At 36.8% G+C, this 19,972-nt stretch overlaps 1 protein-coding gene across 1 annotated transcript; it reads left to right on the forward strand.

Moving 5' to 3' along the window:
* Positions 1-9,110: 9,110 nt before the first annotated feature.
* On the forward strand, positions 9,111-14,258 carry nmur3 (neuromedin U receptor 3). Its single transcript, XM_062416174.1, has 2 exons — positions 9,111-10,014; positions 13,828-14,258. Exons 1-2 carry the CDS (start codon positions 9,168-9,170, stop codon positions 14,256-14,258), a joined length of 1,278 nt encoding a protein of 425 aa, XP_062272158.1. The 5' UTR covers positions 9,111-9,167.
* Positions 14,259-19,972: the final 5,714 nt, after the last annotated feature.

The following is a 19,972-nucleotide window of genomic DNA, read 5'->3' on the forward strand; positions in this document are numbered from 1 at the left end:
TCCAAAGTCTACAATGCACAGAAAAAAAAAAAAGAAATTATATAGACAGAGCTGCTTACACCAAACTAATGACAACTACTAACTAAGACAGCTGCTTGTTTTTTTTGTTTCTTTGTTGCTCTTTGTCTTGTCATTGTTGCTTATGATGATGATGATGATGTTGATTTCCACACAAACAGGACAGTAACAAATCCGACAACTTGCACACCCGGTTGCATTTTCAGTGTTATCTTATCTGTTTAAGGAATTCAAAAATAGTTGTGTCAGTATCTGCCTAGTACCAAACAACAGAACCCTGTTTATCTGATAAAGTGAATTAATTTATTATCTAGCTGCAATGATTAGAGGTATTGAGTTGAAGATGGATGTGCACCAGAGTGAGTCATTTTTTCAGCTTTTTAAAATCACAGAGTACACAATGGATATGTTTTTTTTTTTTACAATATACATTACCAGTCATAACCACTTGTTAAGGGCAATACACGTATTAAAATGGTTCTTTGTTTTGTTGTCAAGGAGCCAGAGTGAAGGAAACACTCACAAGATGAAGGAGCAGGACATATCTCATAGCTGCTTAATCATAGAGAGTCTTGGTGGACATTAACATTTTTATCATTTTCATGAATTAATTGCCCTTAATTATCAGTCAGGACAAAAGTCAACCACGTGGTTCCACAGCTGATTAACATGAGTGACCCAAACAAGCTGTAAAGCATGAAAAATAATATACAGAGCAACGGGGTCAGATTAATCAAATCTGCATCTCAAAAACAGAAAGTTTCAATAACAGTCCTACAACTGCAGACAAGATGTTGATGAGTTTGGACAGAATGGAGGAATCAGAGGTATAAATAACGTGATTTTGAAGTTGGTGGAAGTGTCTTGAGCAGAACCCTGAAATGCTGCTGACGTAGGTAAAAAAAAAAAGAAAAGTAAGTTGCTTTAGACAATGAATGAATCTGCCAATGAATGAATGAATCTGATGTTGTGTAATTTTGAGTTTATAGGACTTTGTTTTACAATCCCGTATTGTAATTGGCAATCATCTTTTTAGTGCATTTAAGTAAGGGACAAGCGGTTCACTTGCGTCATCAGGTGAGCATCCTTTTTTCCATGGCGTTTGGCGATTGATAGGCCCGAGTAGCAACAGAACTTAAAGAGGATCAATTGAATCCGGATTTCTTCTGCACACGACTCGGCCCAGTGTACGGAGACTGTAAATCATAACCAGCAGAACTTCAGAGGGATCAGCCGAGTCCAGGTTCCTTCTGTTAGTGATTTAGTCTTGTTTATGTGGACTTTAAATCACAATAAGGAGCAGCAGAACTTTAGGAAGATCAGTTTAGTCCAAGTTTCTTCTTCCATGAATTATATCAAATTGCCCGTGATTGAAGGATACCAGAACGTTTCCTAATGGGTAGAATTTTTTTGTTTTTTTGTTTTGTTCCTGGATTAAATTTGTCAAATAAATTCATTTCAGCTGTTTCAAATCTGGGTTAAAATATGACCTTCATATCTTTAGTTATTATGTCAACCCATAAAAAAACCCTATCAGTGCTTTTATTCACTTATGGTCAAGCATTGTGTCCTGCGTTGCGCTGGTTACTGACCAAACACACAATAACATGACAGCTTTTATAGAGTAAAGTTTATTTGAGTCTATAAAGTTACTTGTGTGTTTTAGAACATAACTACTGTGAAATAATCAGAAAATAATGTTTTATTTCTCTGATTAACCACTTTGTTCTCGCTCCCTCTCTTCATTCACTCTTTAGCTTGCTTTCTCTCTTTTTCTTATCCTCTCAGCCTCTGTCTCTTGTCTTTTTCAAAATGGGTCAGTAAGCTGACAAGTCTAACTTTACTTTTAACATTATCACGAAAAAAATGTCTCCCTCTTGTCATAGTCTGACCTAGTAGATAGATGATAGATAGATAGATGGATAGATAGATGGATAGATAGCAAAGAGCTCAGCCCTTTTGATTTATGTCTCTGTGTTACATTTCAGACTCTTTTCAAGGACACTTGCGAAAACTGATGTGTAACAAAAGGCCAAACATGTCTATGCAGTATGATAAAGATAAGCGGTACTAAAGGAGGATCTGTGTAAAAGACACATTGTGCAAGATGAGTTGCCCTGCTGTCAGTTCTGAGCATCAAGTTGAATGAGGCCTTTGACATTTATTACCCTTTCTTGGAACTAAATTGTGTTTTTATGTTGTACTGTTCTGCTTGTGAGGGTAAGAAATCGACCGTGCTTCTTGCAAGTTAGGATGTAAAGCTGTTTGTTTGAATGTTTTATTTAAAAATATTCATTGTGGATCATACATTCTATAAAACTGCATGCAATAGTATTACCCTGCACAATCCAAAATGTATTCTGTCAGGGATAACATACTTCTATAACTGCCTTCACTCCTGTGGCTGCAGGGAGAAAACAATTTCTTTACTGAACATTTATTGGGCCTGATTTTGTGCATGGGTGCATTGTTATGTTGAAATAGTGATGGGACTTCCCCAAACTGTTACCCTAGAAAGTAATTTCATCCTGGAACATTAAAGCTGGAGGGTGGACTCTTGTCTCCCCCTTTACAGTAAAAGTAATTACAAAAACACTGCCAACACGTGCTCACGTCATTGGTCACTCAACCCCAGCGAAATGACTTGTTTCACCATCAGAATTTTATCCATTTGGTCTGATAACATTTGGAAAGTGGTCGGCCGGCAGAAAAATGCATTCATCCAGCCGACGTTAGAATGCCACCATCGACACCAGATTAGAAAAACTTAATATACTGTGAAACGGACCTTAATCAGTATTGTGTTAATTTGTTTGGCAAGGGCTTTAATGTAACAGCTGTTTATTCATATGTTAAAGTTCAGCACTGCAGGTTTAATATTACGATTTAAGATCTCTCTTATTTGGAGTTATAGGGGACTTCACACAAACCAATGGAGAGCCCCTGACCAAAAGTACACACAGGTGCCCATATACTTTTGGCCATATTGTCTATTTTTCAATTGGAAATATACCAGGCAACATTTCACTTGCACTTGCCAGTCTCACATTTCACCGTCCCCGCTGTACAATGGCTGATTGATGTTGACTCTCCCATTAAAACGGTTTAATGTTGAACTCAGACACAGCAGTTGTGTTCTGCTCACATAGGTGTGTACAGTGTCACAACCTGAACTTACTGTGCCCTCTGTTGGCAACCTGAGGTGTCAATGACAGTACTCGTCTTTGTAAAGTGAGAAGTGAGAGAATCGATGTGACGGATACATTTCTACATTTAAATCTGCTGCAGCCTGTGTCTTAGAGCTGGAACTTTAACTGAAACATCAACTTTCAACTTTAAAATAATGCAGGACAAAGGAAAAGACAAGCAAAAGAGTTTATTTTGCATTATTTATCATGGTATTGAAAAATATTGAATCACACTGTAGAAAGTAAACGCTTTGAAGAACACAGAGGAATGGATTTTTTCTGTAACTTTTATAATGATATTTGCTCTGCTTCATCTCATCATGACTGTGCTGAACATTCAGAATATTAAACATTTTCAAAGGTTGCTTTGAAATGTTATTGTAGCTGTTATTGTCCATATATATAGCTTAGCCATACACCTTGTTCTTGTTAGTTGTTGCTTTCTCTGTCCTTATAGTCTCGCTTCACTAACTAACACTTGACTCTTTCCCTTGCATTTTTATAGCAAGAAACACATTTTATTTTTCCAGTAATGAAAGCATAACCAGCTCTTGTGTAGTTTTCAGTAGTTTGAAGTTTGCTTCTGAAAAGACTAAAAAGTTGGAACATTTTAATCAGCAAATTTATTCCCTGCAGCACCTCTTGCTCATATGGACACTAACAGCAGGGGTGACCAAACATCAATTATCATTTGATCTGATGGTATTTGGTGGTGTTGTTTTCATCATTCATTCTGAGCAGGATTATAAATTGATGCAGAAAAGAACATCTCTGCCAAATATCATAAATATACATACAAAAGTATTTAGGGATTATGCAACAATTGGTTTCTATTCAGCATTACAAAATATTGCTTCTTCATTATGTAAGTTTCTGATATGCCTAATTGTCATTCATTTATGTACATTAATGAGAGAAATAACAATTTAGACCCACAAATATATTACAAGACAAATTTCTAACAATGACTAAACCAATTAATAAACACAGCAGACAGTAAAAGGCGTAGACCAGCACCTATACACTGAACAAACTGTCGATAAGTAAGGTATTATGTATTCATTACACAAATCTGGGATAGACATACCAGCACTGAATACTAATATAAATCTAAACATCCTGCCTATCACTTAAAAGAGTAATAGTCTTTGAGGAGAGAATGGATTTGAAGGAAGTGGGCCATTTGTTCTTCACAAGATAACAATGCAGCCTGAATAATTATACACATAGAAATGCAGTTAGTCAGTGATTGTGGTCAAAGTTGACCTCAAACTGAGAATAAAACAGACCAGTGTATTAAGTATGAATGAATGTTTTCTGAATTAAGAGTGCTTGAGGATATAACCTTCACTGTCAAAAAAAGGACAAAGGATCCAAGGCCATATCAGTGTCAGTGATTTTCAACAAAACAGAGGTGAGCTGCACTGTTGGAGATAAACAGCCTCAGGAAAGTTCAACTGTGAATAGAGCTTCCTAAAGAAAAAAAAGAAAAAGGTTTTGTGAACTGCTACAATCGACTATCTCTGTGGTCGGCAGAAAATGTCACGGCAGCCCGCTGAGAGTAGGAGGTTTGGATAATAGTACGGAGTAAATTACTGCGGTTTGAATTGCACAAAAGATCAGATCGAAATCTGCTTCCATTAAAAAACTGCTTGATATTGGTTGTGGTGTTAAATGTACACAATTTCCACATTCATTGCTTGCTTTTAATGACAAACATGAAAGTTATATTGGGCATGTTTTTGGCCAAGAATATTGCAGAAAGGGGTGCTTCACATAAGGGTTGATTTCTACCTTTTCAGTCGTGGTTTTACAAAATAAAACAACTAAACTAAACTAAACTAAACTAAACTTAACTTACAACAAAACTCTCATTGTAATGCACATGATTTCAAATCTTCACATTTTTAGGGTGTTATATGTTGTTTTAAGAGTGGAAAGATGGCAATAAATGAGAAAGATACAACAAAGGCCCTCTGTTGGATGTCAAACTGGGATGTCGCTGATGATAAGTAGAATTTTAATGTCTTCAGTGAGTCACTGAGATGCCCTAACTCACTGATCATGTAATTTTTCTTGAGCTATGACTGTTCAAGTGATGTGAGAGACTCTCTGTTCTTCACTTCAAGTATAACTGACAACAGAAACTCTATTTATGTTTGGTATTGAACACCAAGCTCCATGGCTTTACTTACAAATGTATGAGATTACTAACAGATTTAATATAGTATAATATTGCCATTGTGGAGCAAGTTACTTGAAAAATGTAATCACTGACACATTTCATATATTTCGTTAGCAAACCAGCTGAGACGACACGACATGCAAGTAAGAATTTCAAAGTGTAATCGCTCACACTATCTGTTACTGAAAAAAGTCATCACATTATTTTAACATGTTACAAACTAATGCATTAAAGCCCAAAACCTGTTGGTGACCCAGAATAGCTGGCAGCACTTAATTGGCTCAACCAGTGTTAAGTAGTAGCAGTACTAATCCAGCCAGGTGTTCTCTACATGCTGGATGTCGGGTGAAGCTACAGCAGTTATGTCGGCTAATGTATAGCTGCCATAATCATCTTTTGATGTTTGTAGAGCTTTGTAAATGGTAAATGGACTGTACTTATATAGCGCCTTTCCAGTCTTTTCGACCACTCAAAGCGCTTTACACTACAACTCATTCACCCCATTCACACACTGATGGCAGGCAGCTACCACGCAGGGTGCCAACCTGCACATCAGGAGGAAACTTACCATTCACTCGCATTCATACACCGTTGTCACAGCAACGGGAGCAATTTGGGGTTAAGTGTCTTGCCCAAGGACTGGAGGAGCCGGGAATCGAACCGCCAATCTTCCAATTGGAGGATGACCGCTCTACCTCCTGAGCCACAGCCGCACAAAAATATTTGTGCGACACTTATGTTCTTATGATTGATTTTGCATGATGTGAATATAAACATGATGTGATATTTTTGAGACAAGTGAATAGAAATATATTTATTGTAAATATGTAATGAACAAAATCTTCGTAATGACAAAGTCTTGGCGCTTGAACTCCATGAGGAATCATCTCTGAACGGCTGCATATATATGTAGGTCCCCCATGAAGTCCAGACACTGGTGATGGTGATTGCTGATGAGACTGAAGAGAAGATGGCAGATGGGAATAGACTGCAGATCCTGTAGAGAATGGAGGAGATGGGGAGGTGATGGGGCGCAGGAACAGCTGTATGACAGGACTGAAGCAAAGAGAGAGAGGCACATTTAAACGGACCGCTAAAAGATGATAGGCTAAGGCTGAAGTGTGGCGTTTTGCTATTGGTTGCTGAGATTGACAGGTGACTGGCAACAATTGAGATAACGCCCTAGACATAGAAATCTAGGTAATAGATGAGCATGCTTGAAGAAGGCAGAAGTTACCAGTTATGCCTGTATGTTTTTAGAGTCTTCTGACTCAAAGGAGGGTCAATACCATAGTTTGACCCTCCTTTGATATCCTTGTCCTCTTCTTCTAATGACTTTCTGGCAAACTAGATGTCATAAGGCAGGTTTTGCAGCTTCCATTTGATACTTCTCATTACATTTTTGACTGTAACTCTTGAAAAATGTGTCGTCCAAACACTTAATGACAACAACAGTCACCTAAGACAGATTTCATAAAAAGAAATCTGGATGGTCTATATTTAGACATTTGACTTTAATTATTTAATAAAGGTGTCACTCTGCACATCTGGAGTGCATTCAGAGAGACGTAGCAAAAGCAGATCTCTTGACATTTCTGCTCAAAAACAAATGTCCACATGTGAAGGGGAACAAATGGGCTCTAACTCGAACCCATACTGTGATCAAATAGATTATTCATTAATATTTCTAGGTCATGAAGGCACTTGCCAAAATAATGTTCCTGTGGTACAGAACACCCTGTAGTGCAATAATATTCATGGACAAATGTAATTATATTTAAATAAGACAATATATTTTACAATTATAATGTAACTGATTTTTTTCATTCTTTTGTCCTTTGTTTTTGTGAATGAAAGCTTATGCATGCACTCCTTCTGATGGAAACTGTTCAGACCATATAGGCTCAATGAATTAGGCAAATGCATGATCTTGTGATCTCTCTCTCTCTCTCTCTCTCTCTCTCTGCCTCTCCATCTCTCTCCTCCTGCTCTCTCTCCTCTTCTTTACATCTCACCAGTTTAATCCCTGTCTGAAGGGGACGTGGCTGCAGTGCTGTTACCATCACCCACAGTGGACCCTCCGTTTTCTCCTCTCTTCTCCTCAGAAGCGCATTCAACAACTTTTGCATTTGCTGGAATTTTTGTTTTAATGGGCCTCATTTGTGCTGTTTGCTTCCTCATTTCCAATCATGAAGACAGAGGGAGCCTGCTATAAGAAGACGCTTGCAGAACAGCAGCATCAAGGTGAGGTTTATTCCTAATGGAGACCTTTTAAACAAAAGTTATAGGCTACTTCTGATTTATAACAATATTTTCTGCATATGAAGATCATATTTACAGTTTTTTCTTGACTGATGCTCCTAATCACAATTGACATTTAATCAATTTTTAATTCCTTAACAAAAATAACATAAATAATATAGAAAAATTAAAAATAAGTGAAAAATTAAAAATAAGTGGCATCAAGGAAGATTTAAATCCCACTGCTTTATCACACAGTCAGGTGTAATTCCTAAAGGACATATCAAGGAACCTTGTGTTGAAATGTTTCCGAGAGTAAGAATTTTATTCCAATGATGCAGCACACATCACCGGTTTTCGTCACATAACTTTAGGTTTGCAAGATGATGCATGAGATGTGGCAACATAATTAACCCTCTGGAAGTAATCAGCATCTATCAGAGGAGTGTGTGGATGTAATTTCAATTTTCCTAAACAGTCACCAGTTGATGAGAATGATTTGAATCGCATTAGCGAAGCAGTGAAGCAATACTCCTCAATCCATTTTAATGTGAGAATAATTTTTGTTTTTCTCCCAGCTAAATTCTTTGTCTCGCCACCTGTGACCATAAATATATTGGAGATAGTTTTATTTGTTTCAGGTATGCATGTTTGCACTCACAGAAAATAGTTTCTCCTTTTCAAGTGAAGTGAGTAATCACTTTCTCATAAAACAGTGTTAAATCAATCAGTGAATAAAATTCAATAACCCTGTATGTGCACATTAACATGTGTTTTGATTATTTAGAATAATGCATTTCCTGGTTTTATCAGGTTAACATGTTTATGCCTTGAAAATGCTCCTATATTGCCAGCTGTTGCTTATTTCTCTATAAATGAAGCAACTGGTGTTGTTTCAGACCTTAAGGATGCCAAGTTCATCTGTCATCTAACTGGCCACATGTACGGAGGAAACAATTAATCAGTCAATTAATTGATTAGTCGTTCAACAGAAAATGAATCTCCAGCTGCTATTGTAATCAATGAATTGCTTTAGTGCTGTTTTATAGTCATGCATGTTTGCAAACTGAATATCTCTAGTCTCTGTGATATTGGAAAGGGCATTTCCCCTTCTTTCTGACATTTTATAGATGATTGATTGATACATTTCTAGTTTTAGTTCAATTTTTTTTTATTAAAATATACTCCATTGTAAGAATGACACTATTAAATATAGATATTTGAAAGCCTTTAGTTAAAATATAATTAGGTCTCATGTTTTGTGAATATGTAAATCACTGAGTTCCAGTTGAAAACTATATTTTATAAAATGAAGAAAAATAACTGTTAAACTGTAGTGTGACCCCAGTAGGCATCATCACAGGGTCATTAATAAAATGGAATCAGATTCAATTTGTCTTTCAACAAAAAAAAATACAACTTCTTCTGATTGCACTTGTGTTTCATCTTTCTTGTTTCGTCTTTTTTCATAGAGTGTTGAACAAACACAGAGAGTGTTGACAACTCCAATCGTTCCTCCAGCTTTCCTCTCTAAAATGGAGCTCTCTCTGCAGGGCTCCTCTTCAGATTTGTCAAAACTGTTTCAAAATGCCAACATGACGCTAAACACCACTGGGAACTACTCCGGCAACCAGTTCACTGAAGTCAACCTCTTTGAAATCCTCGGTCCAAAGCGATCTCCCTTCTTCCTCCCTGTTACCAGTGTTTACCTTCTCATCTTCCTCACTGGCTTGTGTGGAAATCTGCTCACATGTGCAGTAATAGCCAAACACAAGAAGATGCGCAACCCCACCAATCTTTACCTGGTGAGCTTGGCTGTATCGGACCTCCTCGTGCTGTTATTTGGGATGCCCCTGGAGATTTACGACCTATGGCAGAACTACCCATTCCCTTTTGGCAAGGGCGGTTGCTACTTCAAGACCTTCCTCTTTGAGACGGTCTGCTTTGCCTCAATCCTCAACGTCACAGCTCTGAGCGTGGAGAGGTACATAGCTGTGGTGCACCCCCTCAAAACACGGTATCTGTCTACTAACCAGCATGCCAAGCGGGTCATCACCATCGTTTGGGTGGTGTCGATGCTCTGTGCCATCCCCAACACCTCTCTGCACGGTATCTTCTACCTGCCGGAGAGAATGGAGGAGTCGGCCATATGCACGGTGCTGAAACCTCTGTGGATCTATAACATGGTCATGCAGATCACCACTGTGTGCTTCTATTTTGTGCCCATGATAGTGATTAGCATGTTATACCTGGTGATGGGGCTTCATTTGGGCAGAGAAAGGCGGCAACGCAGCTGGAAGCTGGGACAGAACTTCAGCAGTGGCACTCGAGTGAAGATCTGCATGGAGAGCGGGCGCAGGAGACAGGTCATCAAGATGCTTTGTGAGTTTTTTTTCCTTTTTTCTCTGCATCTCCTCAGAAAACATTCTTTACACTGGCAGACTGCCATAATATGAATGCAGATCTCCTGTAATCAGTTTTATCGAGGCAAAAAACAATGTTGCAAAGACAAATCATGTGGAAAAACACTGAGAAAATGACAGGGTAATATACATTTTTCATATAATAGATCATTTGTATTCTGCAGGGTGTCTTTTAGCTTCACATTTAAGTTTTGGGGGTTGACAAAAATTCAAGCACGGTCCTTTAAGTCCTTTCCACTCTAGTTTTACAGATAATTGATTAATTCCTTTCCTCCATATCAGTCATCTCATTCTAAACGGATAAATCCACCATCTAAAAACACTTTCACCACTTATAAGAAAATAATTGGTGGTATTTAATTCCAGTAAGTCGTCTTAAAGGCTCTGAAAAGCCATTTCATGGATCAGCTTCTCACTGTTAGGAGTTATAAAATCCCTCAATAGTGTTGAATCAACACAATATTACCTGCCAAGAGTACAAGAGATTTCTATAATTGTTTTTTGGGGCTCTTCTCACTTATCTGAAGTGGGTAGGGCTCTGTTGGGAAAAGGTGAGTCAGGTATTTTGTACATATCAAAATCTGATGACTGCTGTTGTTTGTTGGTCATGTTGTCAAGGTGACACAACTTTCCATCAAATCAGATCAGATCAAAACATACATGACCATGATGGAGCTGATTTTTGTGTTTTGTTTTAGATTAGATTAGATTAGATTAGATTAGATTAGATTAGATTATTTTATTTCGAATGTGTAAAACAAGAAAAAACTAAACAAAAACAAAAACAACATAAAAAAAAAGAAAGCACAATGGTCTCACTGAAAACAGTGAACTTACACCTAACAGAAAACAGAAAACACGATGCCATGCACTTTCAACCACATCCATTCATTAAAATATCATTAATGAAATAGGGCTGGGCGATATGGACAGAATCAAATATAACAATATTTTTCACAAAATACATCGATATCGATTTTGTGACAATATTGTAGGAATAACTGTTGGTGCTTTTACAAAATATTTACACTTTGAGATTTTTGATAAATAATCATCAATAATATGGATATAATGACTAAGTAGATAAAGGTAGATAATAGAACAGCTTGAACAGTCTATTAAGTTAAGAAAGTTAGACCACTTCACTGTAATGCACCCTTTAAGAGCGGGACAACACTTACGCCATCTCATGATATTACAATATCCAAAATCTAAGATGATATCTAGACTGAATTCACGATATAGCTATAATATCAATTCATTGCCAAGCCCTATAATGAAATATCATTGTCCTCTCATCTGTTAATGTTGCTCATTTAGTCACAAATATTTAATATAATAGAGAAGTGTTTATTGTTTTAGAGAAATACTAAAGTTTTCAGGTGCATTTTTCCTTTTTATATTAAACTCATTTTTAAACCTCTATTTTTACGTAAACACATATAATTGTTTACATTTTTTGTGTGTGTTTTGTGACCATAATATGCACTGAACTGGACATTTTATAGTTGAAAATACTAATGGTTACAAAGTACTTAATGAATACACTGTTTCTTAATTACAAACTTATAATGGGCATTTATGTACTATAATTCTTTGTTATTGTGCATGCTGACATATTTACCTTTACTGAAATACTGTATCTTTAATAAGCTAGTATCATATTGATCATACTGATTACTGGTGTAGCTCTGATATGAACTCATGCTGTGCAGACACACTTTGTTCAAACACACATAACCTTTTTGTAAACTCAAGTAAAGATGAAATCAAAGTTTCAAAAAAAGTCAGGCTGGATTTTTATTTTGTTGGAAATATGCAAAACATATATTTGCATTGAATGCAATGTTGCATCTATCTAAAACATAGAGTCTTAGGTTTGAATATTTAATTCAGAGTAAACATCATATACTTTCAATGAAGAGCTGGAACAAGATGATACAGAATCCTAATGAGATCCTGTCAAAGTGTGAAGTAAGATGATTTTCCCAACCTTTGAAGATTTGCTTTGAGTTGGAAAACTGAGAAAACTGTATGTCATGGGACAAATCTCTTCCAACTGTTGTTGGAAAAAGATACAAAAAAACTAGGTGTCAAGAGGTGTTCTGGGACTCCCACATTTATAAATATCTATTTAATATATATCTGTGTGTGTGTGTGTGTGTGTGTGTGTGTGTGTGTGTGTGTGTGTGTGTGTGTGTGTGTGTGTGTGTCCATGCCTCCAACAAAGCTAAATTAGTTTGCTTCTTGATGCCATATGTCCACCATTGCAAACAGCCAAACATCCTGCTGCCTCTGCACCTCCTTCACTGTGAGAGCATTATGAGTGAGGATTATTAGGAGAGAGGAATGAGAGCACTGTCATCAAATGAGGTTGAGCATCCACTGCTGCTCACAGTGACACGTTTACGAGTGACCAAGAAGTGAAATAGCCATATAATCTTAAACATGTTTTTAAGATAGTATAGAACCAAGACCACTTTGTGTGCAGTTTTATCTCTTAAGCCAAATTAACAGAAATGTATCTGCACATTATCTTCAAAGTTTTATCCATGTTTAATTAAGTGTGCTTTCCAAATCTTGACATTTGATCTAAAATAAGCCTTTAAATCATGATAATGGTGGAATTTTATGGGGGTATTTATTGTCAGCTTTTTATTTTTGGATTGTGGATTGTGGCTTTTAAAGTGACACACTGCAATTTATATTACAGCGTCCCCTATGGATAAAAGTGGAAATTACAGTATAAAGGGTCATTATGAGACATTTCCCTGCAATACCCAAGAGTCAATAGTCATAATTAAGTTATATAAAGACATTATTATTAAGCAACCTGAGTGAGAATGATTGGAAATCAGCAAATTGACTCATTACTCAACACAACCTGCTGGCCATCAGACTACGCGAGGCTATAGCAGAAAAAAAAAAATACATTGACTGTATAAATATAGATGGCATAGATGATGCAATGCAAAAGTGAAGCCAAAATAGCTGCCATCTTGACTGCAGATGTCTATTGGAGCCAGAGTCTGACAGAGGCTTGAGAGCAACTGTCACAGCTGTCAATCATGACGTCACACCACCTTTTTATCCTATCAGTGTGATAAGAATGACCTGAAATGACAGGAAACCATCTTTTTTTAGAATGTAGATGGGGCAGGACTTATGATCTATACTGCAGCCAGCCACCAGGGGGCGATGGAGAGGCTTTGGCTTCACTTTTGGGGAGCTGATCTGATGTCCATATTTATATACAGTCAATGAGTAAAACCTCTGAGTTCAGTGAAGTGAATATTGACGTGTTTTATTGCTTTTTATTTCAACTTATCATTTGTAAGAGGATGACTTGTTGCTTTTTTTCTAAAATACATTTAATTGCATGAAAAAAACAGCAAAAACAGGGTGTTGTAATGAATCAGGTGGGAAATGATCCTACTCCATGTAAATCACCAGCTAAATGCTGGTAAAATATAAAGTGGATGGTAGATTTCATATACAAAATAATGATTGATGATAATGATTGATTTAAAAAGTAAATTTCCCACCCTAATAGATCAGCATGTCCAGTGAGGCTTTTTAATATGTAGCTTCCTTCTCTGCCCATCTAAGCCTCTTTTCCATCACTGTCTAATTAGATTTCTCTAGTAAAGGTAAAAAAAGCATTAAAAGGGTGAAATAAAAAACATCACACAGCAGGTGAAACTTTAACAAAACAAAACAAAACAAAACCTTTTAGATAACCTTTCTCTCTCTCTTGGGCCTTTTCCTCCAGCAATTGTGGTGGCAGTGTTTGGAGTCTGCTGGGCACCCTTTCACATCGAGCGGCTCCTGTGGAGTTCAATCAGCCATTGGACCGACTTGATGCACAATATTTATCAGTACATCCACATCCTGTCAGGCGTCCTCTTCTACCTCAGCTCCGCGGTCAACCCTATCATCTATAGCCTGCTCTCCACACGGTTCAGGGAGTGTTTCCGAGAACTCGTGTGCTCCCAGACGGAGGACAACAGCTCTGTCAGAGACTCGCCACCCTTCCCTGAGATTTTACTGGATCCCTCTGTCTCAAGCATGAGGGATCAGTTCGAGGGTAAGGACTCTAATGCTTTCATCCCTCTGCTGTCTCCTAACTTGACACTGAGCATGGACACGGCAATGCTCACGTGTGCATGCAAAGAGACAACCTGTGAGACCTCTGTGTTTTAACTGAGATTCAAATAGGCTATACCACTCATGTCTGTATGGTAGATATGGTTATGGTTTACGAGGATATGGTTAAGTTTTGGCATAAAACAGCTAGCCTGCATCTGTCTGAAGTCGAGAACATCCGCTCACGAGCACTTCTAAAGATCACAAATTAACATGCTGTATCTCGATTGTCTTATCTTTATAAAAACGATTAAAAGCATTAATGACAAGTTTATGCGCAGGACTATTTTACAAAGTATTAACTTACCATGCTCTACACTTTTGTAGGGATTAGGCAAGCAAGATTTTTAGACTTTAGAAAAAACTTTGGACCGATTCAGAATAGCTATTCCCTCGTTTCCACTCAGTGTGCTAACCTAAGCACTAAGAAAGCAAGTAGGCACACAGCATGTAGCTGGTGTCCTCCATCACCACATTGGGAAGTACATCTATTCACTTGTTTGTTGAGTTAGATATGAAGGTTGATAATTCTTTCATGTGTATCAGTTAAATAAGCGAGTGGCATTAAGAGTGGGAATAGGAGGAGCCTGGCTTTGTCCAGAGGTTAAAATGCCGAACAGCACCTTCTCCAAAGCACATCTCGTTCATATATATAATTAAGTGGTATTACAGGGGTTATGTGCTGGACTACTTCAGTCTTTATGCTGCATGAAAATGAATAAATGCATTTTCCAAAATGTTAAACTGTTGCTTTAAACAGTCAGAGTTTATAAGAAATGACAATGGCATTCCTTGATCGAATCAGCATCAAGAGATTTTTATCAGTGTTGTCCTTGTGGTCTGACAGCTATGGTCTTTTAAACTTTGATCTCTCATCACTGCATATCACAAGTCTAAAATGCATAAATCCTTAAACAGCAGAGCACAGTGCCAGAAGCCAGTTTCTCCTCATGTTTTCATAAACAGCTGTGGTGTCTGAGATATCAACATTTAATTTGAAATCTTTTATTTACATAAAGGTCACATTTAATGCCAATTAGTGTAATATGAACAGGCAGTTACAGTATATGTTGTGAGATTTGTGTCGGTTAGACGTGACATTTAATTACGACACTCCTCAGGGGAAAGAAAGTCATTTTAAAACGTAGCAGGGTGTCTTGCAGGTTTAACATCAGTCAGACCTGGTGTAGGCAGTAATGCACCTCACATCACTTTTAGTAAAAGTTAGTGGGATTTTTTAAATAGTGAATTATTTATGTGTTACTTAGTTCTGTGTATTTCATTCAAGTTAGTAAAATAACAGTGATCAGGGGACATATTATGTTTCACCCTTTTCAACCCAGCTGCTTTGTGTATAGTCGCGTCATTTTCCAGCACCAGAACATAAAAAGGCCTCTCACATGTAGCCCCACTTTTTCATTTTACCTGATAGAAAAGACGTATTTTGTCACAAAACTAACTACCTAGCAAATAGATTTAAGTTATGTATGTGACTAATATGTTTCCAGAGCTTCGTATCATACAGTATTAACTGCAGTTGGAGGTAAGTCACAGGTGAAATTACTCTTTGTGATCGACTGGATCTACCTGAGAGCTGGCTGCACAGGGTGACAGAGGAGTTAGATTAATTTGTTTGAACTCACCACATGTCAATTAAGAGCTTGTACATTTTGATTTTATTGACTTTGATTTTTTAACAGTGCCTGCATATTCCACCTGCTGTCTTATACTGTAACTGCTGTCTGCCTTAGAGGGTAAAAAACTAAACTTGAGGACAATCAGACCTGATCTGAACGATAACTTTGTGTACTTTAGGTCATCAAACATTTCTCAGTGTATCTGTGAAAGTTGTAAACAAAGACTGTAATGCTTTACTGTGAGCTTTTCCTAATATTTTTTCACTTGTCACACGGCCCGTTGTTCATTGTGCAGTACACTAATTGGCAAGCTGTAGTTCCCTGTGATTGCAAAGTCGAAAAATGATTATGGTTTTGTGCTGTGCCTAATTTAAAATCTACACAAATAAATGTTGAAGTTGTCTGAATGTAGCTATAATTTTTATGTCTAATGTTATTGCCTTGTAATTTCAGATTTTTTGATACTTTGATGATTGAAATATGGATGTAGCACAATGCTGAATAGTTTTATTATTCATCATTGATCATCAGTTCTGGATACCAAGCTCCAGTCATATGCAAGTGCTGCAGGGCTGGTGCAAGGGGAGTCCACCGAGCCTAATTTGGACTCCTTCGAAAAACAGGTGACCAGCTTCTTTAACAGCAAGAGAAAATCAGTGGATTGCAATCATATTGAGGCGTGTCATCCTCTTCCCTGAAAACACAAAAGTAAGAAACCGGCCATAATTATTCACTTTGTGAGCAAGAAAAAACGAGCACAGTTCAGGAAGGGGAAAAAACTCAAAGAAAGCAACATGCACTTTAAAAAAGACAAATGCCGACATTACTAGACACACAGGTTTACTGAGCAAACAAATCACAACCGATCCACGTGGACAACAAACTTTAAACTGAATGGATCATCAGAGGAGGTTAAAGTGCTCGTCATCAAGGGGATGGTGATGGTTACTCATGGGAGAACCAAGGTAATGAGTCTTGAAGTCAGGTCTGCTCACAAAGAGCACTAAATACAACATGGTACGCTTTGACAGATGTCATTCATCTCTATCTGGAGCTAATGAACAGTAAGCAACACGGATTACAGGATATGTAAATACTTGGATTTAAAACTTTTGAATACACCAAACATGGATTCCAAGATATGGAGAATAACCCTGAATAGCTGCTGTTAAGAAGATCAGTTCAATATGAAGGTTAAGTCAGACCATGATATGTCAATTATTTAGCAGAAGTCTATGTGCAAACTTTCAAACATCAAATATTTAAGTCAATTTAGGAAACCATTCAGTGTAATAGCTATACTGAGACTTGGCTCAGCTCAGAGACATTTGTGGATTTTGAGTTAAATGGATACAAACTGACTTCTATGAGTATGAACAATAAAAAAGGAGGGGGTTTGGCACTTTATGTGGACAAAAGCTTCAATTATAGGGTAGTGGAAAGTATGACAACAACTATTGATAATGTGCTTGAATGTATTACCATAGAAATCTGTATGGAAAAAAAGAAAAATGTAATTATTAGCTGTGTTTATAAAGCACCTGGATCTAACACTGAAATATTTAAGGATGGTTTGGAGGGAATGTTTGCTCAGACAAATCAGATGATTAAATCGAAATGGTCACAAACTGACTGAAGAGTTTATCAATGCAATGTATAGTATGAGTTGACCCAGTAGAATAACAGCACACTGAGCCACTCTAATAGATAAGACAGTCATTAATGTTATGATGGACAGCACAATGTCTGGGCTATTAATAAATGATGTTAATGACCATTTACCAGTTTTTGTAACACATGACAGTAATTATTAGAAAGATAAGGAAGCCAATAACTTTAAATATGAACGAGTTAGAACAGAAGAATCCATGAATGCATTTAGAAGTGAATTACTAACATGAAACTTGAAAATAATGTATGAATGTATGTAATGACTTGTGGAGTCCCTCAGGGGTCAGTGCAAGGCCCAAAATTATTCATTTTGTACATAAATGATATATACAAAGCATCACAAATACTGACATTTGTTTTATTTGTGGAGGACAGTAATATGTTTGTTCTACGGAGAATTTACAGCAGCTTTTGGAGGTGATCATAATAGAAATGAGTAAATTAAAACAAAGGTTTGATTTAAACAAATAATCATTGAATGTGACCAAAACACAGAGTATGCTGTTTAAGCAAAGATTGATTGAAAGATTGATTGATAGAAACTGTAAAACAAACACTGATGTACAAGTGATGATAGAAAGTGTTAACATAGAAAGATTGTATGAAAATACATTTCTGGGTGTAATATTAGACCACAAAACCTGCTGGAAACCCCATTTAATGGTTCTGGGAAAAACAAGGCACATTCTGGATCATAAAGCATTGTGCACTCTGTATTGTTCACTTATATTAATGTATCTGAATTACTGTGTCGAGGTGTGGGGTAACACATGCAAAAGCAACTTACGTACACTCATTATGCATACTACTAAAAAAGAAAAGCCATATGGATAGTTAAATGCATGACATCAAGAACACACTAACTTTTTAAAGTCACATGCTTGAAGATCATGGATCTGGTAGAATTTAAGATTGTACAAATAATGCATGAAGCAAGAAACAATTTATATCCTGGTAACATATTAAAAAAATGTTCTTAAACGGAGAGGAGGGTTATAATTTAAGAGGAAACTTTAAAATAAAATTTAAAAAACCCAACAAAAACATTGTGTTCATAACACTCTGAAGAGCAAATCTGTGGAAAGCAGTGGATATAGAAATCAAGTAAAGTCCAAATATAAATTAGTTCAAGAAGATGTACAAAAAAACCAAACATTTTTAAGGAGGTATACTGATGGGGAAGGGTCAGTAGGATGAATCTTGATGGAATTATCTGATTGACAGTGGATATATATTTGGGTTGTATATATTAGCATAGGGGGAGCTCTTTGTGAGTTGTATATATGATAAACATTGAGTTAATTGAGTTATGGAGAATGAGTAAGTCCATTTAAGTGTATACTTCTTACTCCTTTTCGGACATGTAATATTTATTTATTCATATTGTTTATTTATGTTAATGAGCATTTTCTCATTGAGAGTTTGCTGTAAATGTTTACTGTTCATTTTATTTCTTATTCTAGTTTTTATTTTATTTTATTTGCTACATGTTTGAAAATAAAAATACAAACACATATGATTGCTTTGTTTAATTGCTGCTTGTCTGAAGGCTGTGAAGGTCTCACCTGATATCTTACCCAAAGTAACAAGCCTCACAAATAGCAGAGAGTCAAGACATGGTATAATTTATATGATGATACAGTTGTTCCAGTATTGCTTACAATACTGCCACCAATCATTTTTTTCTTCCCACCATTCACCCGAATGAGCTCCAGTCTGTGGGCTCTGATGCTGCTTCATTGTGTAGCTGAATGCCAATTTCAATATTTCTCCCATATCAGGATTTATTGAATACGGTAGATTAATTTATTTCCTGGACTCTTCTCATGCGCCCGATGATTCAAAACTAACCAACATTTTCAATATCTATTCCATTTTCCATCCCATCTCCAGACAGACGATGTAACATGAAATATAAAAATGTCAGCTATTGCCATAATAAAGTCTGTCCACTTGAATCTGCCACTTCTTGCAGCAGTCCAGGCACTGTATTATTCATATTGGTGTTAGAGGTCAGCATGAATCGAGTCCATTTTTAGGGATTACACAGCAAACAGTCACACTAGCAACCAAAAGCCTTTCTGTCCTTAATCGCCTCTTTGCTTCTTAGCCACATTTAAATGCATGATTTTTTAAAGAAAAATGCAATCAGCAATTCAATACCCATGGCCACATTATATTTTAAATATAATTGGTGCTTATCTATTCATGTTTTCCATGAATATGTCCTGATTTCACATGCTGCAAAGAATTGAGTATTTCATAACACAGAAATATATTGTTTTCCTTCACTAATGGGGGACAAATATGTATGAACTGATGAGTTTGTGCTGCAATCAAATGAAATGCATGTAAATATTCATGTTAATGACCACAACAGGACTTTGCTGTGAGCTGGCCTTCCTCTGGCCATTTCCTCTCATGAAAAACCTCAAGGACAGAAGAAGCAATCACAAGCACCGT

This window comes from Scomber scombrus, chromosome 3 (assembly GCF_963691925.1).
Source record: "Scomber scombrus chromosome 3, fScoSco1.1, whole genome shotgun sequence".
Classification (NCBI taxonomy): domain Eukaryota; kingdom Metazoa; phylum Chordata; class Actinopteri; order Scombriformes; family Scombridae; genus Scomber; species Scomber scombrus.

Excerpts from the sequence above, each read along its gene's own strand:
- nmur3 (XM_062416174.1), top strand. The coding sequence starts at position 9,168 with ATGGAGCTCTCTCTGCAGGGCTCCTCTTCAGATTTGTCAAAACTGTTT. Across the intron at positions 10,015-13,827 it reads ACAGGTCATCAAGATGCTTT|CAATTGTGGTGGCAGTGTTT; the intron begins GTGAGTTTTTTT and ends CTTTTCCTCCAG.